The sequence below is a fragment of the Melitaea cinxia genome, chromosome 3 (genome assembly GCF_905220565.1).
Source record: "Melitaea cinxia chromosome 3, ilMelCinx1.1, whole genome shotgun sequence".
Taxonomy (NCBI): domain Eukaryota; kingdom Metazoa; phylum Arthropoda; class Insecta; order Lepidoptera; family Nymphalidae; genus Melitaea; species Melitaea cinxia.
In genome coordinates, this window is record NC_059396.1 from 8274930 (window position 1) to 8299383 (window position 24454).

At 31.8% G+C, this 24454-nt stretch overlaps 2 protein-coding genes and 1 long non-coding RNA gene across 3 annotated transcripts; 1 reads left to right on the top strand and 2 right to left on the bottom strand.

Moving 5' to 3' along the window:
- Positions 1-6587: 6587 nt before the first annotated feature.
- LOC123669142 lies at positions 6588-7358 on the bottom strand. Its single transcript, XR_006745696.1, has 2 exons — positions 7088-7358; positions 6588-6716 (listed from the first exon to the last, which is right to left on the bottom strand). It is a non-coding gene; the product is annotated as an uncharacterized LOC123669142 (long non-coding RNA).
- Positions 7359-8652: 1294 nt separating this feature from the next.
- LOC123669389 (serine/threonine-protein phosphatase 1 regulatory subunit 10) lies at positions 8653-20009 on the bottom strand. The gene is made up of 5 exons (XM_045602996.1): positions 19462-20009; positions 17699-17796; positions 17028-17302; positions 15320-16432; positions 8653-10296 (listed from the first exon to the last, which is right to left on the bottom strand). The coding sequence occupies exons 1-5, from the start codon at positions 19462-19464 to the stop codon at positions 8834-8836; spliced, it is 2952 nt and encodes a 983-aa protein (XP_045458952.1). The 5' UTR covers positions 19465-20009; the 3' UTR covers positions 8653-8833.
- Positions 20010-22052: 2043 nt separating this feature from the next.
- LOC123669390 (calcium load-activated calcium channel) lies at positions 22053-24004 on the top strand. The gene is made up of 5 exons (XM_045602997.1): positions 22053-22325; positions 22402-22479; positions 22707-22881; positions 23612-23752; positions 23846-24004. The coding sequence occupies exons 1-5, from the start codon at positions 22265-22267 to the stop codon at positions 23940-23942; spliced, it is 552 nt and encodes a 183-aa protein (XP_045458953.1). The 5' UTR covers positions 22053-22264; the 3' UTR covers positions 23943-24004.
- Positions 24005-24454: the final 450 nt, after the last annotated feature.

The window sequence follows — 24454 nt, forward strand, 5'->3', positions numbered from 1 at the left end:
ACTAAATTATATTTTATTATATTTTATACTGCGTTTTTACGGTTTCCTTAAAAAAAATCTTCATATTTTTGTATTATTTATATTTATTAATAGTATTATGATATTAGTATAGTTCGTTCTTTTTATATTTTTTAATATTAATAACTCAATAACCCCCAGTAAAGTATAAGTATATCCTTTGTTGGGTGTCCGTAATTATCGATCCCGTGGGAATGTAGGGATAAAAACTATTCTGTGTATCATTTTGAATCTTCAGTTGTCTACGTACCAAGTTTTCAGCAGTTTATGCGTGAAACGGTTACAAACATTCGTACATCACAACACACACAAAAACAAATATCATAACACATATCCTAATTATAATTATCCTAATTATGTAGGATAAAACCCGCGACTGCTTGTACAATTGTTTGTGTTAACATTGAGTCAACGCACCGCAATATGTTATTATAAAAATCATTTTAAATTTTAATTTTAAATTTTAAGCAAGCAGCTAGTATATATATATACACACTATATAGCACTAATAGCACTAAGAATGCCGGTCAGATGCAATTGTATCTGGTAAAAGATTTTTTTCAAAATAATATTTAAAAAGCATTTAAGATAAACAATGCTCCAGCTAAGACTAAGTAATTTAGCTATATTGCAATTGAACATGAAATGTTAGACAGCTTGGATAAAAGTATGTTGATAGAAGATTTCCCGAATTTAAAGACGAGTTAAATTTTTGTAGATAAATATTTATTAGGTATATGCAGTGCCGGATTAAGCCAGCGCGGGGCCTGTAGCAAATTCTGTCAAGGGGCCCTTGGTTTGCTTTAGTTTCTCAAGTTTAGGGTATTAAATAAAACAAAACTGTTACAAATAAACTTTTCTGTATTTAATATGGGCAAATTTAGAGATAACACTCAATATCGACTTCTTTAAGCAAATCGTGCTCTATATTCAACAAAGTGAGATGATTAAGACGTTCTTAGCCCATCGTGTTCCTTAATTCATTTTTAATACGTTTTAATGTTGAAAAAGAACGTTCGCCACTGCAGTTACTGATCATGAGAGATAAGTAAATGCGCAAGGTTCTTCTCAAAAGTTTGGAAAACACGATTCTAAAGAATTGTTTAATAAAAGTTTATAAAATTGCTGTTCCAGAGGCTCCTGTTTCTTGCTGTCAATAACATTAGCCACATCTGTTTTCAGCAGCTCTGCAAAATGCACTAATTCACCGCCTAGGCTGTTCTCCAAATCATCTTCGTAAGCACTGACCATACTAGGGGATTTTTTTTTTTTTTTTTTTTTTTTTTTTTTTTTTTTTTTTTTTTTTTTTTTTTTTCCAAAATTTCTTCTGTTGTAAGAGATTTTAGCTGTCGAAATACTTCAAAATCACTAGTAATTTTATGATATGCTTTCATACGTTTCGTTAAAGCAGACGGTACGTTATCAATAATGACGATAAACACGTTAAATTCGAAACGTTGTCCAGGTGTTTGATTTTCAACAAAGTTGTCGAGTGTAGTAGAGCCGCTAAAATGGTCATACCTTGTATTTCGCTTGATTCGTCTTGACGTCTGTTGCTGGTATTCTTCACAGTTGGTCAGACCTTTAGCTCTTACCTCAATATCTGAAAAAGTGGATCGCATTGCTTGGACGTAGCCATATAATGATTCATAAAGGGCGTATCCCGTATTAAGATCTTGATCAGACGACTGCAGCGAAGCACTAATCGCTTGCAAGCGTTCAAGGATTCCGTTCCACATAATTGTCATTATTCCCGTTTCTAACTTATTCATCGTTGAAACTAGTCCGTAAGCTTTATTACGGCACTCCGCTTTTTGATCAACGTTATTGAAAATGTCTTCCAAAAGTTTCTTAATAATGATAAAACCAAACAAAAGTGCCTTCGTAGCATTAGCTAGGGCTGACCACCTAGTGTCCGATAACCGTTTCAAAATCGAAATTTTTAAAGTTGCGTTCGTAAGACGACCCCATCGATAGGTAGAAGCGGAAAAAATGTATAGATGTTTTCAATGAAATCAAAGAAAAGTAATGCTTCTGTACAGCAGTCTGCAGCGCACTTAGCAACCAAATTTAATGAATGTGCAAGACAGGGAATGTATTCTGCGTACTTATTTATTTCTTTAATTCGGGCTTGTAAGCCGATTTCCCACTCATGTTGCTGGCATTATCGTAGCTTTTCCCACGACAATCTTTGATGTCAATGCCATTCTCACTTAATACCTTCCATGTCCAAGAACTTAACAAATTTTTCCCCTGGTCCAGATGGCAGAACTACTGAAACAATTTTACGTCAAGTTTTGTAAGCATCTGTAATTTTGTTTGACCTGGAAGATATGATAGTTTTTTTCTCAATTGGACCCGGTAGGTGGTGCTGCTATCGGTATGTAAGCTATCATTAGCATCATCATTCATCAGCATATCATTTTTTTATTAAAAATTTCCTCTTCTTTTAGAATCTTTATTTGAAATTTCTTAAATTTTAATAGTTTATGAAATATTGAAAAAAACGAAAGGCCATTTTTCCTTCTTTTAATTGTTTATAACTTTGCATTTTTTATGTGCTAATACATGCTTTTAGAACATTTTTCTAAACGTCATTCCGGATTCAATGAGCATAATTTTAAGTGCACTATCTCTATTTTCGACCATTTTGAACTTGTCGACTGGACTTGAAAGTAAAGCATAGCATAAATGCTTCGCGTTTAAGGCATGCGAGATATTTTACGCTCCTATCTAGATTAATATATTTTTAATTACGTTCAGACAGGCGTTGAAGCGCGGGGCTCCCCAATTCGCGGGGCCCGTAGCACTTGCTACTCTTGCTACGTGGCTAATCCGGCACTTGGTATATGGTGGTAGTATATATATGATAGTATATATGATAGTACATATAGTATCAGTAACCAAAAATAACTAAGTACCTACCTAATAAAAATGTTTTATTTTCGTTGAGATTTTTTTCTTTTTCCCACCATGATGAAGAAAAAACATGAAATGCACCAGAGCGGTTTTTCATATGTAATTTTATATTATATGTATGATTATCTATTGATTTAAATATCAGAACTATACAAGATATCTTTCACAAATACAGGATTTCACCCGTTATTATATAATTCATTTAATTAATTAGTTATTAGAAATTTGATATACGACTGTGCACTAAAACGATTTTAAACATTATTTTTAATGTTGTTTCTATGGCGTCATTAACTGCTCTATAACTTCCGACGAAAATCTAGGGCTGCGAGTTCTTACAAGAAAGCCGTATATTTTTTTCAACACTGCTTTGGTGGCTTAGAGTAAATATTTCTTTTTACGTAATTCAATAATCCCTAATCTTAATATATATAAATCTCGTGTCACAATGTTTGTCCTCAATGGACTCCTAAACTACTTAACCGATTTTAGTCAAATTTGCACACCGTGTGCAGTTTGATCCAACTTAAAAGATAGGCTATATTTTATTTTGATATATTATGTTATTATTATATTTCAGAAAAAAATAAGGTGATACGAAGTTCGCCAGGTCAGCTAGTAATATTATAAATGTGAATGTAAGTTTATTTGTTACGCTTTCACGCGAAAACTACTCAACCGATGATCATGAAACTTTGTACACACATTTTTGGAGATATTAGAAGTAACATAGGATACTTTTTATGAAGAAAAAATTACGAAAAATAAAAAAATTGTTTGTCAAAAAATCTCAAAGTCTAGCTACTTCAACGTCGTCTAGCAGTCCAGTAATGAAGTTCCAACCCTGAGTATCGTAATACCGTTGCACTGTATTATCGACGGTCATGTCAATATCCAATCCAATTGACTATAGTTTCAGGCTTTCAGCTCTTTGGGATTTTTCTATATTTATTGTTTTTTTTCTGTCATTATATATATATTGTTACGAACACACTAAGAAACTAGCGCCATCTAGCAGCAATCATTGAAACCACACAAAGACAGCGACAGCATGAAACTCTCTACTCAATACTAGATGGCGTTAGAGGTCCTAGTGCTAGTGAATAAAGTCTTGAAAAGAGTCAGCAGCCGGCCTAGCATGCGCGCCACGACAAAATTTTGTCTACCCCTTTTCTCGTATTATCTCTTTATGTCTACAGTAGCTAACATGCGTGCACGCGATACTCTTCTCGTTACGTCAAGAAGAGATAATCATTAAATTTTAGTGATCTGTGATATTTATCTCTACGGAAGCTAACATGACATCGTAATTTTGTCGAATTTTGTCGTTTTAGGAAGAGAAACTTCTCGTCTTCAATATTATCGACGAGAAAGACGATAAATAAAAAATAAATAAAACCGGGTGCCTATTTTTTGTATACCATGGCGTTTCCCTATTATAATTATATAATTTCGGTATACGAAGAGCGGGAAATGCGAAAAGTCGAGTGAAGTGTGCCATATAATGACACAAAAAACGTATTTGCGCCCTGTTGCTTCTTATTCTAAATAATAATAATACTTTATTTCAGACCAAAGTATAAGTCCATATTGGGTTAGTACAACAAGACAAGACAACATTCAGAATATAAAACAAAACAAAATTATATTAAAAAAATCAATAACTAAAAATAAAATTAAATAGAATAAAAGTAAAATCAATAATCAAAAAAAAAATTCAAAAATTCAAAAAATTTTAAAAATTAAAAAAAAAAAACAATGCGTGATAGAATTACAATTATCTAATGTGCGACAAGATATAAAGCACAACACGAGCATATTGTTTTACATATATAATTAAATTCATTTACTTACGCCGTTTTATTTTCCATATTAGATTTTTTAAATTAGATATACACTTTTTATCTTAGCCAAAAGGCCGAGAACATTGTTAAATAAAACATGTGTCACTCGTTTGAAATTGGTCAATAACCTTGTAAATTCAACTTTACGACATAAGATATAAGAATGATATTCAGTTGGGATTATGGTTGATAATGTTTCTCTACTCGACAAGGCGAAGTCTTCGGAAGAGAATTTTGTCTCTCGTAGTACGCATGTTAGGGTAATCGAGAAAATACTCGATGTAGACATTAACTCTCTCTCTCGTCAAGAGATATCTCGTTGTATGCATGCTAGGCCGGCAGGTCTTTCTCTCCAAATCCTTCGAACCCTAACACGTAACAATATTAATATTATAAATGTGAATAAATATAAGTTTGTTTGCAACGCTTTCACGCGAAAACTACTTAACCGATCATCAAGAAACTTGTACACATATTCTTGGAGGTATTAGAAGTAACATAGGATACTTTTTATTTTTTAAAAAAATCAATGCGAGCGAAGCCGCGGGCAAAAGCTAGTATAATTATGTGTGTTTAGCACGCGACTGGATTTTAGTCAGAACAATTATAGAATCAATAATTGTGTTTGCTAGCAAACGAAAAAAACCGACTGCAATTACTGACAAGTAAGTAATACGACGTAAGTAGACGAAAAAAATAACAAAAGCATTACTCATTACTACAATTTTCGAATGTTCCTCAAGATTTTTCTAGGATGCCATTATCAGATCCTGGTTTCCTTATCATGGTATCACCCTTAGCATATCTCCTTTTCAACAGAAAAGAATTATTAAAATTGTTTCATAAACGACGAAGTTATCCGCTAACATACATAAAAAATATATGTACATGGGTCAATCAACTTTTAAGTGTAGATCGATAATAAATTTTAATTTTTTAATTGTATTTGAAAATTTTAATATTTTAACATTTTTGCTGTAGATAATTATTTATATTTTAAGAATTCACATAGAGCAGAACGATTTATTTACATAAAATTGTAAATTTTACTCCGAATTCCCCATGACTCTAGTTAAGATAGTCCCTTGGACAACTAACTAAATAGGTCAAATTGTAAACCATCATTTTATTCTCACTTAATATAAGATGGATTTCTATTTATCTCCCTTAAATAAATGACGCAACTATTAATTTATAAGTTACTACCAATAACATTGTCTCCTGGACAACGACAAACTTTGAATTTAACGAACTTTTCATTTAATTTGTAAAATAACAAATAATACGAGATATTTAACACTCTTTATGAATTCACTTTTAATTGTTACATTCATATTTGAAAATTTTGCAAACATTACTGTTTTTTTTTTAAAGTAAAAATGACGATCATGTGTCTTTAGGAGACAGGGACAAAATGGTTGTCCAGTAGACCAATACGGTTGTCAATAGGACATACTCGGGAATCCAAAGGAGATACTAGGATTAAAATCGGTTGTTTTTTATTTATTTATTTATACTATATTACAATACAGTTGTTTTTTTTTTAATAATAAGTCTCGAAAATTAAATAATAAGTATCAAACTTTTTTTATCCCTCTAATCTTTTCATTTTTCGAAGACACGGCAGGACTAGGAGGTGGTGTCGTCGGTTGAAGTTGATCTTCGGGATTTATTTCTTGCAGAATGGACGATGAGCTTGGAGGCGTATTCTTAATTATATTTCTAACAGGTTTTTGGCGATTCCTCTGTGACTGTTTTTGCAGCTATCATATAATTCTGTACCTTCTTTATCTTCTGGCGGCATACTTGAAATTAGTTTTTTTTTCTTATGGTAGTTTTTCCTTTTTTTTTCTTTCGCTCAGCTAATTTCTCCGGGTCTGCTTAATGCTTTTTCTACAGCGTCATGATTTTTCTTTTTTTCGTCAAGCCCATTAACTAAAAATAATAACAAAAATAATTTAGAATAGAGAACTATTAGATATAGCAAAAATATGTGTGTGTAATTTATATTAAACAATAATATATGGCTTTAGGCCTTGTAAAAGGATCTTTAGTGACTAATTATTGAACGAAAAAGTATTGCTTTATGCTGATTCTATCATTATTGTCCTATATGGACAACCAAAATGTCCCACGGACAACGGTTTTGGTTGTCCAAGTGACTGGTTGTCCGAGTGACATTTATCAGTCTTTGGGTTTCCTTGTAATAAGTAATGATATTTTGAATTAGGTCTTACGCGAGTGAAAAATATAGATTAAATAGAATATATTTCACTTTAATTTACTACGATATATCAAATACTTACGTTTTTGTGCTGGTTGTCCGGTGGACACAGAAAAAAGCCACGCGCTTTCTCAAAACGCACTCGGCCAAATGACGCCGCGGCAAAAATGAAATCAAAATAGCGGCTGGATGAGTGTTGTCACTAAATCGATCGACTTGTTCTCAATGCAACTGATCTTCATCTATGTTTTGGTTTCGGAACTTTTTTACCGTTGCTCGGTGGAAGTCAGCATAATAAAATATAATAGGGACCAAAATTAACATGCAAAAAACTCGTTAAAATTATGAAGCAAACAAAAATCTATATGCTAGCATCATAGTATACATTGTAATGAATACTTATGTACAAGCATAAGTAATTGTCATACAGTATTTTTTTGTATAAAGTAATGTTTCATTGTACTAAGCTACTGGGGGACACACAAAAAACCACTACATCCGATGTTTTGTCACCTGGACAACCATTAAATTTCCAGTTTAATAGTTATTTTATTAAAATAATTTATTCCTGTTTGCTTAATAATATATTAAATGCGACATATGCCAACAAACCACTTAATTTTCTTTAGAACTGCGATTATTGGTCAGGGACAAAACATACACATAAGAAGACAAATAAAAGTTGATTGACCCACATACGGTCGAATTGAGTAACTTCCTCCTTTTTTGAAGTAGGTTAAAAACGACGACTGCTATTTGTTTCGGTACAGTAAATACTGGCATACTAATTAAGTATTTACTATTACATTAAGCATATCTTGCTACAGGTAAAAGTGCTTTTTTTTCAATCGAAAGGTGGTGTATGTCAATTGGCCCTATTTAAATTTATTTGAGATCTAACAACTACTTTTCGAGCTATATCCAATAATGCGTTTTTACTTGCCGCTTTTTTCGTCGACCTACGTTGTATTATACCGCATAATTTTCTACTGGATGTACCGATTTTGATAATTCTTTTTTTGTTGGAAAGGGGATATCCCTAGTTTTGTACCATGATAAGGAAACCAGGACTTGATGATGGGATCCCAGAGAAATCGAGGGAAACTCTCGAAAATCCGCAATAACTTTTTACTGGGTGTACCGATTTTAATAATTTTTAATTTAATCGAAAGCTGATGTTTATCATGTGGTCACATATAAATTTTATCGAGATCTGATAACTACTTTTTGAGTAATCTTTGATAACGCGTAGTTACTTGACTATATTTTCGTCGATCTACGTTGTATTACTCGTCGATGTAATTGATGTCGGTTTTTTTTTTTCGTTTGCGAGCAAACACAATTATTATACGTGTTAACTACGTACTAACGTAACTTTTTACTAGGTGGAAAGATTTTCATGATTCTATTTTTAATCGAAATGTGGTGCATGTCATGTGGTCCCATTTAAATTTAATTCGAGATCTGACGCGTAATTTTGTTGCGTTTGCGAGCAAACACAATTATTATATTATAGCATATAAATTCAATTAACTAAAGCAAATTTCAATGAATAACTATTTTAATAGTAATTTTCTCATACAGTTAACTGTACTTTTATACATATGTAAATCTCTTAGAAGGAAACACTAAAGAAAAAAAGTGTCATAAAAATTACTTCATTTATTTGCACTATTTTTGTATAAAGCTTAGTAACAAATTTACATTATTTACAAAATATTAACTATTTACATTAGGCAGTCTTTTTGGACCAGGCAAATAATATTCTCTTATTACCTAGAAAATATATTATTTTCTTTTTTAATATGTACATGTGGATACTTAATTTTTAAAAAGGACAATTGACACCTGGGTGTAAAAATGAGCAATTGTCACCCTGCCGACAGGAACCTTTTCTTTGAAAATAGATGCACACACCTTTACGACCACCACCTCGACCGCCACGACCTCTTTGTGGTCCATCCCAATTTACTGTTACTTTTCCTCTCCAAGGACCACCAACTCCTCGACCCCGCATTCCTCCTCTAAAATTACCAGGAAATCCATCCGGTCCAGCCGGTCCCGACATATTATAGTCAACAGGAAACATATTTTGTTGCATGTTGAATCCATCAGGCGGTACAGGAAACATGGGATTAGGTCCTCCAAACATTTCAGGACCCATCATCATATTATCGGGTGGAGGCATCATTCCTGGTGGCATATTTCCCGGCGGTATTGATCCTGGCACAATAGCCGATGGTGCCATTGGACTTGGAATACCATTTGACATAATAGGTGGTACCACTCCGTTCTGCCAATCACCAGGCATGATTGGCGGTCCTTGGAAATTAGGAACTCCTGGAAATTGAGGTGGAGGGAAAGTATTTGGAAATTGCGATATATTTGGTGGAAACATTGTTGGAACATTCATGCCACTATTACTTGTAGGAGGAGGATTGCCTTTGGGTTCTGGCCATGGCATATTTCTAAAATCGCTAATATTATCTTGATTTCCCGTTACATCTTCTAAAGGTATAACTGTTGGTTCATTGTAAGTATGAGCTTCAACCTCTGGTTCATGTGGTGAGTCAGGGATCATTGACTTATGGAAATATAATGGTTGCAATGTACCTTTTTGACGAATGGCTTGAATATCTTTCTCTTTACTATTTTTACCATATTCAATTTGGATTTGACCTTCGACGTCAATTGGTATTAAAGGTCTCCAGCTCGTTCTTTCTTCCATAACATCATCATTAATGAGATTTCTTGCCTTTTGGAAAGCTTCTCTTTCATGTATTCTTTCTAAATGTTTCATGTCGGTAAACGTTTTTGTAACATTAACTCTTTCAGTTTCATCAAGTTCAAAGTATTGAATTTCTTCTAACTCTGAATCCGGTTTCCATCTTATACTTTTTTTAGGACCTTTTCTTTTATGATAACATAGAACTCCTTTTAAACCATTTATTGTCAGTGTATGAGGTTCTGATGTGTCCATATTTTCCGTCTCATCTTTTTCCTTGGAATCCGACTGCTCAGTATTACTTTTGTGCTCAGACGATTTTTCACTACATCTGTCCTTGTTTTCTTCTTCGTCTAAGGTATCTTGATAAAATCTTGGGGGTACAGATTTACTTTCACTATTTGGACTTGATAAGTTCGTTGGAGTTTGCGGAGGAGATCCATCATTTTGTGTATTTCCGTCTTTAGATCCGCTTGTGCGCCTTTTTCTTTTCTTCGGTTCCTTTTTGTTAGTAGCTGATGCATTTAATGCGTCCATAAACATATCACTCTCCTGAAGCACCATAGCTGTAACAAAGAAAATATACGTTATATTTAGTTTCTGTAAATATATCCTTAACAATTGGAGATTAGGAAACAGAAAAAATTACAGGTCTAAAATGCATAATGACAGGTTTTCAGGCTCAAATTTATCTATTTTTGAAAAAAAAAATAATAAGAAAATACAGTTATCAGCACTCGACATCCCCTTTACATTAAAAATACTATTTGAATTATTTCACTCATTTTGAGGTTTACTGCTGTATGCGTCATAGTGTGAAGATTTTATTAATTCGTTCATCTTTATAAACGAATACAATATAACGATAATTGATTTTAAGCCGTATATTTTGAAATAAGTGCAATTAAACACGAAGAACTATTGTTTTTATGCTAATTTAATCTACTGTATATTGAAATATAATTCAAAGATCAAAAATAAATATCATTCAAAATCAGTACACACGTAATATATAAGGCGTTCGACACCTAACTGGGTTCCTTCAAACGAGGGGTTCCGTAGATCATGTTTCGGACGAGAAAAAAATTCCCCTTTTTTAAATTTTACTATGTATTAACATACGACCTACTCTGGCAACGTACTTCTGAATAACTGTACTATTTATCATAGCCCTAAAAACGTCGATAAAGTAAAATATTAATATCAGCTGCATCCAGCTATAGAACCAATTTTTTTTCTCGTAGGATATTTTTTATTATAAATTATAACCGTGCTTACACGCTCACGAAAGGTATCACGTGGAATGAGTCTATCGAAGTGGAACGTGATCTATAGCACCTATAGAGTCCCTGATTCGAAGGAACGTAGTTAGGGAGTCGTACACCTTATACGTATACATGAAAATATCGAGTTTTTGGCAGTTTCTCGTCGCCCAGGACAGTAGGACTCAGACATGTTTTAATAACATGTTTAAACAACTTGTTTTGTAAAATATTTGAAAATTAATATATTTTCAGAATGCGAAACAATAACGTGTTAATAGATAAACAACGTGTTAATAGATTGTAGAATTAAATAATAGATTTTGTAATTAGTCGTAAAATATATTTTCTGAATTTAAAACCAGGTAGGTACTTATTTTAAAATGACAAAAATATTTAACTCTTGTTCGATTACGTAAAAATTTAAACTAATTTTTAGATCTCAACTTTACAGGGCGGCGACTTGCATTTGCACAAATATTATAACTGATTTTTGCACGCGCTAATCTCGGGAACTTGTTAAAACTATAATAATGCTTGCACGCAAACGAAAAAATAAGCAACTACAATATAATTATATATGTACATAGTTACATACCTAGACATATAATAATTACATAGACAAATACAAAACAACACTATATTAAAGAGTCAATTAAATACGAATAATTAGGGATAACTCAATAATTGTGTTTGCTCGCAAATGAAACAAACGAATGTAATTAGATTGACAAGTAATACATCATAAGTAGATGAAAAATTACCAAAATCGGTATACCCAGCGATAAGTTATGCGGTATAAAACAAAGTAGGTCGACTAAAAAAAAATAGTCAAGCAAATATGCATCATTACTCAAAAAATACTTGTCAGATCTCAAATAAATTTAAATGGGACCATATGACAGGCAGCACCTTTCGATTAATTAAAAAAAAGAATCATCGAAATCAGTTCATCCAATCAAAAGTTCTGAGGTAACATAGGTACATAAAAAAATACAATCGAATTGAGAACGTCCTCCTTTTTAGGAAATCGGTTTAAAAGTACTCGCAAGATTTCGATGGTATTTAAATAGAACCACATAGGTAGGATGTACCACCTTTCGAAATAAAACGTATCATAAAAATCATTTTACCTAGTAAGAAGGTAAAACATAAGTCGAACTGAACACCTCCTTTTTTTTGAAGGTGGTAAAAACTCCGCGTATCGCCTATACAGAACGTTGAAATAAATCGATAAATATATACATATAAATTAATATACAGATGTAAAGCGAATGAAATGAGGTACGTAGTTAAAAACACCAACGAATTGTAAATTATGTATACTACGCATAGCAGTTAATACTAGTGTTCTAATGGTTCTTTGTAGAATTATAAACATAAACAACTATGGAGAGTGGTTACGAATACTCGCTTTAACCACACACTTTTTGTTAATATCATTATACTTTTTATTTCAAACGTCCCACTGAGTTTTAAGGTAATTTCATTCAGACATCAAAAAGTATGTTTATGTATTGTTTGATATTCCTGTAGGCATGAAAACGTATAACATTAGGATAAAGATAGCCCTGTATCTTACAAAAACTAGTAAATATTTCACAGAAGTACGTGAAACGCATTCCAATATATCAATCACTTAATTTGCAAACAAGAAAAAAGCTTATCTAATAACATCGTGCATCGGTAACTGAAAAGAAATATGTTTAAGTAGATTAAAAGCGAAACCAAGACTTTTTTCTATGCTAGACTAAATATATATTATCTTTTTATATACATGTGAAAGAAAATCAACAATAAGTAATTAAATATATATAAAACGTTTAAGATTACCAGACGTACGATTAAGTTACCACAAAGGATTAAGCGAGTAAATAAAACTAAAAAACGAATAGAAAATGGGATTTAAAATGTGTGTGATGACCTACCTACATGTTTATTTATACGTTATCCTAATTTATATATGTAAATTCAAATTAATAAGTTTTATAGAGGTAAATAATAACTGCTCGATCAGATTTCCTAAAATTTACCCTTAATTTACTCTCATTAAAAAGTAATTATTGTTTATTTTCCCTTTGTACAAAAGTAGGCGACAATATAAGCGCATTTTTAACAAATTATCATCGCGAGTACTTATGTTAGGGTTTTTAACAGTTAATATAAATAATACATAAATGCTAATACTGTAAAGATGGAATTGTTAATTAATGTTAAATAATAATAACAACTATTTTAAATAAATAATAAAAACAATCCTTTTTTTAATAACGTTAAATAAGAGGGAGAGGACGTTCTTTATTGTATTGAGGGTACATGGACGGAACGTAAATAAATAATAAAGTACCTTTTTTTTCTAACGCATAAAATACTAGATAAAATTTCGTATTAACAAGTACGTACTGCTCAAGAACGAGTAGTAAAAATAACTGTCGTTATTTGTATAATATCTTAGATAAATCTGTTAAGAAAAATATCTACGAGTTTTTACGTGCATCTAACAGCATTGAACTTTCTCTCATTAAGCAACAACAATAGCCTCGATAATCTAACTCATAGTTAAACTTAATTGTATCAAGTTTTGCGTTATTATAAGAAGACTATAAAAACTAACTTGCCATATTTTGAAACAACATTCGTTTTTACTTTCCTTTTTCACGTTTTGAACTTTGTTCTAAAATACATTCATAGGCCTTACATATGTAGTTATTTTTTTCTATTACTGAAAACATGTGTTCTTTTAAGTATTAAACAGCTTATTTAGAATTGATAATTAATAACTATTAAATAAAATAAAAGCCTACTTAATTTTTTTTCTGCCGAATATGATCATTTAGAAAAAAGGCTGATACTCATCAAACTGCTGGATCGATTTTTACTAAACATTAAAAAGCCTACTTCATTTTTTTCCTACCAAAAATGATCATTTAGGAAAAAAGCTGATACTCATCAAACTGCTGGATCGATTTTTACTAAACATAGCTAATAATCATCGCAAAGAAACTTGCTTTCACGGAAAAAACATGGAAATCGGTCCACCCGTTCGAGAGGTACGATGCCCCAGATCATTAGCGTCAAACTTATAATACTTTGCGTCGGGGGTTAATAATAATAAGTAAAAAAAAATATACAAATTGCAACTATCCTAATTTTGCTACGGTTTCATAATATAGCAAGACATTTATTTTATCACGATGATTCCACCATCATCATCAATTTAAAAATAAATAATAAATTAATCTATTCTGTGTAAATAACTTGAGTAGTAGATAGTTTATGTATGTTATAAACGTATGAGATTGAATGTAGTTCAATTTAACATCATTGTGAAAAAATAATGAACGACTATAAGGCGATACATGTCACAGATAACAAAAAATTTGTGTTGAGAGGTAGGGGATTAGTTATTAAAATTCATAGATTTCGTTTAATATTTTGTAACTTACTCACGCGAGTGTCGTTATACTCGCATAAAAGATTTCTCCAAAGTAATATATATTATATTGCTGATACATAAACTAACATAGACTACGTATACTTTGAACTAACAATTAATGTTTTTACTGTATTTTTTTTAAAACACTCGAGCTTAAATATACTACCCTCTCGAGATTTATTAATTCTGTCATAGTTTGTTTTTGTGATTGTATCAAAAATTGTACCTCTACTCTAGTTAAGTATTAATTGTCATTGATTATTTTCAAGGCAACCTAGTTTTATTGGATTAAGGCAATTAAAGAGCATATAAAAAATGATAACTTGTGTTATATAAAGTTCATTATTACCATCTATCTAATAATGATCTTATTCTGGTAGTTTAATGTTAATAGTATTTATTGTTATTAACCTTTTTACATAAACCAGACAAATCAGTACTAATTTGTGTAAAAGGTTTTTTTTTGTATTTTTTCAGCGTCTATACTTTGATTTTCCATTATACGATTTGTCGAAAGTTCATGTCAGGTGAAGATCGTAAACAGCGATGTTCCCAATGGCTCGCGTTGAGTGCTGGGTGCTCCATCAAACCGCTGGTACATCCACCTCTTTATGGAGTCTTTAAAAACAGATTAGGTCAGTACTCAACAAAAGAATTTTTGTCATAAAATTTAACCTTTATTTGAAATAAATACTTTACAGTTAAATTCTGAAAAAATATTATTGAGCCCGTCAAGTTATGCATTTTAGACTTACCATATTTGGAATAGCAATAAATATAATTTTGTAAGCACTGAAGTAATTTTCAACATATACTCGTGACCACCTTTTCCTGTAAAAATAAAATATATTAATACTAAATTGGAAAATAAATAATTAAAACAATACTTACGTTTAGGTTTAGGAGGAATTAATTTTATAGCTCCAGGTTTTTCAATTTCAACTACTGTTTTTGGTTTCTTCTCTGGAGGAGGCTCATTGTGAATAGGTGATGGTCGTTTCGGTATAGATACAGTAGGTGGTAAAACAGGGGGTGGTTTTTTATTACTCAAAACAGATGCCCTTGAAGGTGGTGGTTTTATTTCCTCTTCTAATCCATGTTTCCTAAATTTAGAATTAAATGTTTTAACAGTTTTTGGCTTCGGCTCATCGGGCTTTCGTATTTCTATAGATATTGAAGGTTTTTCTTTTTTTACATCACTTAATTTTGGAATTTTACCAAGTTTATGTATAGAAGGTGTTTGTGCTTTTTCATCAGATTTTTCCGTTGAAGGTTTCACATCTTTATCTTTCTCTCGACTTTTATCTTTGTCAGAGCTGTGTTTATGCTCATTTTTAGAATCTCTTGACTTACTACTACTTGATGAGCTTGATTTTCTGTAACTACTAGAACTACTACTTCTAGATTTCGAGCTGTGAGAAGAATGACGATCTTTTGATTTATCTTTACTGCTATGTTTACTATCTTTATGACTACTACTACTTCTAGATTTATCACTTGAAGATTTACTTGAATGTTTAGATGAACTTGAAGATTTTGAAGAACTACTATTATTGCTACTGTTTTTATCATTTGACTTATCTCTACTTTTGCTTTTGTGTTTGTCTCTACTTTTATCTTTTTCAGATTCTACTTCTTCAGGTTCTTTATTTTCTTCTTCGACCTGGGACAAAATTTGTTTTCCATTTTTCAATGTTATTTTTAATACTGGTAAAGTGTCACTCTCTTTTTCTTCTATTTCCAAAGCATGATTATGATTAGTTTCAGAATTATTTTCCTGATTTTCCACTTCCTCATTTATGCTGTGATTTTCATTAGAAGAAGAAATTTCTACATCGTTAGATCTCTTATCCACCTCATTATCAGGTACCACATCAGATTTTATTTCACATTGGAAATCAGAAATTATTTGTGGTATATCTGAAACTAATATTGGTGTCACTTCCTCTCCTTTTACTGCTTTTAGCCACTGTTCAACCAATTTTGAAGCTAGGGCCCTTATAGCTAAAAAATAGAAGATTTTATTGAAATAACAATATATATATATATATATATATATATATATATATATATTCCATTATTTAAATGATATTAATATGTTATATGATGCCGCATTGGTGCAACAGTCACAGCACTGGTTTGTGGCTGTTGTGGGTTCGATCTCCACATGTGACAACATCTGTATTGGCCATACAGATGTTTGCTGTGTTCTGGGTGTTTATGCAATCCTTGTGGGTCTCCCGCTGTCCCTTGGAGAGCACATTAAGCCCAATTGTCCCAGTTGTTATCATAACTGATTGCGATCGTTACTCATAGTGAGGAACGTTTCTGCCAAACCGCAGTAGAGTAGCGTGGTGTATTAAGCTCCAATCCTTCTACTTGGAGAAAGAGGCCTATGCCCAACAGTGGGATGTTACAGGAAATGAATGCGCAATATGTCATATGTTAAGGATATCTTCAGTATACTATTGGCAAGGGTAATTAATACTTAAAAAAAGATAGGAAAATATCTAATCCTTAGAATGTCATATTTACAATAGCACCTATTAAAATATTTTTTAAACAAATTATTATCATTTAATTAGTGAAAATAACTTACCGACGTGATTGCCATCCTTTGATAATTCTTTAACAAGTTTAGGGCAATTATTAGTCTTAAGTCTTTCTACATCAACTGGACACAATAACAGTAATTCTAACAACTCTCTTACGAGTGGCAAATTCTTAGATACTATATTTTCAGTAAGCCACATATGTACTAGCCTCCAGCCACCAGATCCCATAAATAAACCTAGTAAATCTGTTTCTGTACATTTTAGAATTTGAATGTATATACATTTAGACACAAGTTTCTTCGAAAATTTGGTCATTAAGCTGAAAATAAAAAGAAAAATATGTCAAAAATAATTAATTATGAACCTCACATCCATCAGACACTGAATCAGCTATTTACTTATGTCTACAATTCATTATAATAACGTTAATAAAGAAGATAAGGCTTTAAATTAAGACCCGTAAAATAAAAAAGTAAGTCTTTAGATTAAGACCCGTCGAATAAAAAAAAATGTAACCTAATCTATCTAAGCTCAAAACAAAACTGCTTATCGGCATAATTTAATTGCAAAAAAAAAGAAAATAACCCTAACCTATCTGACTTCAAAATTTGACCGTTTATTGGTATAATTTCTTTACAAAATTATTTCACCGGGTCTTAATCTTAAGACTAGTCAAGATAAGTTACATTTATGTGTAATTATGGTTATTACTCACTGAGCTAGCCTGTGCACTTCGTCTCTGCTTTTTATGCCCCCAGTAGGTGATAGAAGTACGCTGAGGCAATTTAAAAGTTGGATTGGGTCAATTCGGGGCTGTAAAGAAATTAAATATTAAGCAATCTTATAGTTACTACCAACTGCTATTTTTGCACAGATAAAAAATTAAACAAAAAATACAGTACAATCATGTACAATAACTAGTTCTCGATTTTAATGTTTTGGACTATTTTTAAATTATCACTAGATAACAAGTAAAAAAAAAAGCTATTAAACCTTAATTCAATAAATAAATTTAGATTTTTATAGTGACCGATATCGGCACGGATATTAAACGCTCGGCGAAGGCAATTGATTAATATCAGTAAGTCTCTAACAGAAAATATAGTTTTGTTTAGTACATTAATAAAATAAAATAAGGCATTTACTACTCATTACACTTCTCCATCCGTAAAATTTTAAAAGTAAAGGTGAATGTCACTCGTCTATGTTCGTGCCAATACTCGTAAATAGGTTATGACAACTTTATTCATTATATATTTATAACACAATTATAAAATATAATTACTATTGGCTAATGTGAACATTACAGGTAGATTTTTTTTTTGAGGTTAAATTTTTGTTATTTCTGACTCTACCTTAACTCCGGTGCTGCGAGAAGTGTACTCATGATCCATACTGCGACTATCACGCGTTATTTTCGAACAAATTTACGTAAAATCGATCTTTACTGCAAGATCAAAATACGATACGAACTGACCTTTAACGACTGACAAATAGACACTTTTTAACCAAATAACGCGTCAGACATAATATTCTAATAAAATTAGTAACATTGCGTCCTAGAATATAGGTATAGAAATTCGAAAAATACCTAAAACCGAATCGGAGCACCCCACTGTCCACGTGGTCTTGGTCTGCCCTACCCCTAGTGTTTTTTTTAAGCCGGGGCCAAGCGTTACTCTAACCTTAAAGGTGGTAGGTTAATTTTTTCCGATTTAAAAATTGAACCTCAAAACTTCAACCACGATATCTCTGTAACAACGGGGTTTACACGAAAATAGTTGTCAGGGGGGGTGAAAAACCCACACTGCCCCCCCCCCTTCACCCCCAACCCCATAAATTTCTCACCGGGATTGTACATCATTACCAAAGGAAGAAATTGAAAACTTTCTGATTTAACATTTTAAGAAAGTAATATATTATCTTCGTGACAATTTGGCATTACGTATTTAGATAGGTATAATTTTAATCTAATAATAGATTTAGTACGCGCCATCTTGTGTTGGTTGTATCACGTGACCATAAAATAGACTGAACTCTTGCTAATAATTATTAAGTTTCTACTTTAGTTCCATATAACTAATTTACGATTTTTAATTTTTTCACATAAATAATTAATAGCCCTTCCTTTTTTTAAAACGATCTATCATGATATAAAAAGTAGGGCTGGTCGTCATGAGCTTTTCGATAATAAGTATGAGTAAAACTGCGCATTGAAAGAGTTATTTGACTGTGAGCTAATTTATATTTTAAGATTTTATTTAATTTTACATAGTTCAAATTTACTCAAAAAGCTAAAATTTGTCTTGATTACAATATATTTTTAGTGATGATATTATAAGAGCATAATAATAGATTCATCGGTACATTAACTTTCTCAGAATAACTGAGTCACTAAGTATTTATATCCTAAAGTAGATGTAAATTTCTGCATTAAAAAAGATTTTTTTAATATAGGTATTACATAGAAAAACTTACCATCTTTTACTTATTGCGTGTTATATTCAAAGCGAGGATGACGTGTCGCATTCGTGTGCCACGCCTTGTAGAATTACAAAATGGCGCCTCATAGTAAAACAATTACGATCGATATTCGTAAATCTCTCACAAAGATATGAAGGCACATATGATCTATCGTTCTTTTTTTTTCTATTTCACTAATTCCTAACCAAAAGCTTATCACCAACGTGAATGTTCATAGCTTAAGTTTTTCTTATATATTACTAGTAATAAAGTAAATCGCTAGTTAAATAACCTATCCGTAAGCAATATTGTTTTCTGTATAGTAATATTAGCATTAATATGTTACATTTATTTATATATACGAATTCAACACAGTTGAGTCCCAAATCTAGGCCAGCGTCAGAAATCAATTATGTCCGTCCGAAAGAAGTCGCTCTTCCAATACCACGGCTGTCCGCAAGCGAGAATAGAGTTGGATTGTGAAAATGTGAATTGAATAAAATTGATTTCTCTAGAACGAATGACGTAAAAGAACTAAAGAATGAATGAAAACGGATGTCAAACTGAATGACCATAAACAAAATAATGCCAACATTTCTCACTCTGATATAATGGCCGCGTTCCACTAAACGCTCGCAACGCCCGCAAAGCCTATTGTATCGTTCCACCTAAGGCCCGTTGTCGTCACGAGCGAACGCGCGACGTCATAGGTGACGTCACTGTTTGCGATCACATCACCTACAAAATATAGGTGGATCAAAGTTAGTTGGTGGGAATTTAAAAAAAAAAAAACAATTTTCAATGTCAAATTGTGAATGTTATTGCTCATTCGATTCTACAAAAACGCTACGATAAATTCTGGGGAATCCATGTCAAATTACGTTTTACTCCAATCCATGCGAAATATTCACTAACAATGCCCGCAGCTATGTTTTCACCATGCTGCCATATTGCAAGCACACAGCTGACCCCTGACACTTGACAGCGTCCAAATATACGTTCCACTTACAAAATTTGCCCACAACGCCCGCGGCGTTTTTTTACATTATTAGAACGGCAATTTCAGTGGTCGTGTTCGATAGCGTTGTGGGCCTTGAACGCCCCCAATATATATATATCGATAGAGGTGACTTCCACGGTCTTCTCCCAGGTCATGCAACAAAGGTAGTGGAGGGTATATCAGCTTAATGGTTTACGGCCACCAGAGGCATGACGATAGATGTGTATGCTGTGCAACGAAGACAGAATAGTATTCTGCCTCTTTTTCTATCATCTGCATTTATTTTTTTAAACATAACCGATGCGCACCGCACCCATTGATAGAAATGACGTATAGCGGCGTGCACAAACGAAAAGTTATGAGACTATCGTACTAATCTCTCACCAGTGAACCTGTATATAAGACCGTGGTGACTTCTCTTCTTATTTAAAATAAATTCTTAACATAGGAGTTTCGACTATTAACATACCTTAATTTCATTTATAAATTGAAACATTTTTTTAGTTGATTTTATTTTAAAAGTAATTACTCAATAGTACCTACACAATAGTAATGACTGGTCTTCTTAAGTAGGCGCTTAACTCGATTTACAAGTAGTATTGGGAAATATTGTATAATTTGCATTATTTTAGCCTTATTGTGTATGTCATTGAAACGAATGAATGAATTAATGAATAAAGTAATTTGAATAAGCCGTGCTATTTTTTTATTGTTGGACTGCTGGTATATAACTGTAATGTAATTCTTGCCATAAATTCAAGGATCTTATATCTTAACTAAATAAGCAGAAATATTATTTCTTTGAGAAACATTCATTAAGAATATATATTTTTAAAAAAATCAAGTACTCCACTCAGTAGTATTTAATAAAGAATGAATTGATTGATTTCAGCACCTGCATACTTTATAATTTATATATATAATATCAGCATTTAAGTCTTTACAACCTAATATTCTTAGTAAGCCATGGTTTTCATCTCTGAGGTTTGGTAAACAAGTCACTTCATCAATTATTCGAATGAAATTGGGTCATGTATGCACACCTTTACATTTGGCCAAGTTTAATACAATTGATTCAGATTTGTGTGCTTGTGGGGATGTGGGTGATTTTAATCATATTTTCTTTACCTGCCCTTTGAATGACGTTTTTTCCTTTTATAATCATCTGGTCTCCATCCGTGTACCATTTCCTACTTCTATCAAATCTCTTCTATCATATCTACGATTTTATATTTTGTGTTACCCACACATTAGGAATTCTAATTCTTCTCTTCTATCATGTTCTAATCCTGATATAATTATATACAGCTTTATCTATGTTCCTGTTAAATAATAATTTGAATTTATAAATCCTTATACTTATCCTATCATAGTAATCCTATCTGATCCTTTTCCAATTCCGTGTGTAATGTCATTTTAAATCGTTATATGATCGTTATAAACGTTTCCCTGCTTTTGTCAGTGGCATATGCGTAAACCGTGCGATGCCAAATATAAAAATAAAATCAGCTTTTCGACGTGTGCTTACTTTGTAAATACATATTGTATATACTTAGTGATACTTAGCCATTCTTTATTTTTTAGGTTTCAGAACGTATGTATGTGTCAATGTCAAACTTTGACCTTTGTATTATATACCATAAATTATACTCTTCCACCGAAAAAGTAATGTAAATGTAATAATGATTATATAGCTTTCATGACTTAAAATTGTTGAAATTATTTAAAAAATAAAAATATTCTTAATAGAATTTGACATTAAACCTTTGTTGTTAGCCAATCGGGAAGAAATATATCTGAAATAGAAAATTGTGCATAATGTGGGGTGATTCCTTGTTAATAGTGTTTATTTCAATATGTACTGCATTCTTAGGAGAAGGTCATTAATGTCTGAACAGTAATAATTAACTATACTAAAATATTATTTAAGTACCTAAATATTAAAATTTTTACAGGACTGACATGGATTTTGGTGTATCGGACAGAAAAATACCAAAAACTAAAAGTTGAAGTTGAACGCCAAAGTAAAAAATGTAACGCTCAATAATTTCTTATACTTATATGTTTTTCAACAGAAGTAGGGATATTTAAATTATTTTTTTGCTTTGTGGAAAGTAATGATTCTGCACCTTATGTTTAGGTGGATACATCTTTTGTCAGTCATTCAACAACATCTTTATTTTGTAGTCAATATTAGATTGATATATGAATCACTAACTCATTTAACTTTAAGAAAGTAAAAATTATTTATTTTTTGTAGTGGAGAAGCGTAAGGAAGCACATGGAGATTCTTTAGATAAGCAACATAAGAAGAAAATTGAACGTGAAGAAGAAAGGCTCAAGAACAACAACAGAGATCTGTCTTTAGTGAAGATGAAGTCAATGTTTGCAATTGGTTTTGCATTTACTGCATTGCTCAGCATGTTCAATAGCATGTGAGTGAAGTAATAGTTTGATCGATAGATTGATTCAGCTTGTAATATCCCACTACTGGGTATAGGCTTTTTTCTCCATCTAGGCGAAAGGTCGGAGCTTAATCAACCACGCTGCTCTACTTTAAGTTGGTAGATATTTGGAGGCGAGAAGAACAGGGTGTAAAGTCCCTGATCTACAGACGACTGTTGTGTCTGGTGGGCTTCTGCCTCGACAGTCGTTGTCGGCTTCTTGTATATATTGTTCAATCGCTCTGAAAACTTTAATATTGCGATGTAGGATACATCACTTTTCAGTTTGTAGATAGATGTCGCTACAGATATATTCCCCTACTTAAGTAACAATCATTATCTAGTGTTTAGAATATCAACTGGGACTTACAGCTTAATACGCTCTATTAGGCTCAGTGGGGAAACCTACAAGCACAGACAGCCAGATGAGAAACAAATATTTGTACAAATACAATTACTGCTGAGCAAGAATTAAATTCACAACCACCAGTGTTTAATGCATACAGATGCACTGCTACACCATAACAGTGACAAATAATATACTATTGATTGATTCAGCAGTTGCACCAGTGAGGCACAGTTAATTCTTCCAATCTAACATTGAATAACTCTGCTAAATATTATAAGAAAGCAATCAATTAATATAGTGTTTGCCTTTACAGTATGTATAAGAAACATAATAAATTTGTGATAAAAGTAATATGTATGTTTTTAATTTCAGATTTGACGGGAGGGTTGTGGCAAAACTCCCTTTCTACCCAATATCCTGGATCCAAGGATTGAGTCATAGAAATTTACCAGGAGATGATTATACTGACTGTTCATTTATTTTCCTTTACATTTTGTGTACTATGAGCATCAGGTAAGAAAAGTTGGATTTGAAGGTTACTTGTCTAAAATACATTTTACTTCTTGTAATTAAAATACAACTAAATGTATAAATTACTTTTTTTAGGCAAAATATTCAAAAGTTGTTAGGATTTGCTCCATCTCGGGCAGCTTCTAAGCAAGGAGGTGCATTATTTGCAGCTCCACCAACTCAGTTTAAATAGGTAGATACCAAGAAGAGAGGGTATTTATATATTACATAAATAATAAACGTACATGTGTGTATTCTTTATTAATTTTGTTTAATTGGAAATAAATTAATTGATATATTAAATGTTTTATTTTACTTATTGTAGACATGGTTCAATACATATTAAATTCTATTACGGGTTCATCTATTAATATTCTATCAAAACCAAATCTTGATAGATCAATTGTAGAGTAGTGGCAATCTATAATTAATTCTGCTACACCTTTTCCGATTGCAGGTGAATGGTGAACACCTGTGAACATAATTATTTTCAATCATGAAACAAAATATATATATATATATATATATATATATATATATATATATATATATATATATATATATATATAATTACTAAAATAACAACTACAACTTTTTGTTCGTTCTTTTGTTTCGTTATGTTTGAAAAATTTCTAGAATCTAGATAATAATTTTATATTACTTGTGTTAATATTATTTACCTTGTCTACTGAATCCCGTTGCAAA

Excerpts from the sequence above, each read along its gene's own strand:
- LOC123669389 (XM_045602996.1), bottom strand. Across the intron at positions 17,303-17,698 it reads GAAGTGCACAGGCTAGCTCA|CTTAATGACCAAATTTTCGA; the intron begins GTGAGTAATAAC and ends TTTTATTTTCAG. Across the intron at positions 10,297-15,319 it reads AATTCCTCCTAAACCTAAAC|CTATGGTGCTTCAGGAGAGT; the intron begins GTAAGTATTGTT and ends TCTTTGTTACAG.
- LOC123669390 (XM_045602997.1), top strand. The coding sequence starts at position 22,265 with ATGTGGGGTGATTCCTTGTTAATAGTGTTTATTTCAATATGTACTGCA. Across the intron at positions 22,480-22,706 it reads TGAACGCCAAAGTAAAAAAT|TGGAGAAGCGTAAGGAAGCA; the intron begins GTAACGCTCAAT and ends TATTTTTTGTAG. Across the intron at positions 23,753-23,845 it reads TTGTGTACTATGAGCATCAG|GCAAAATATTCAAAAGTTGT; the intron begins GTAAGAAAAGTT and ends TACTTTTTTTAG.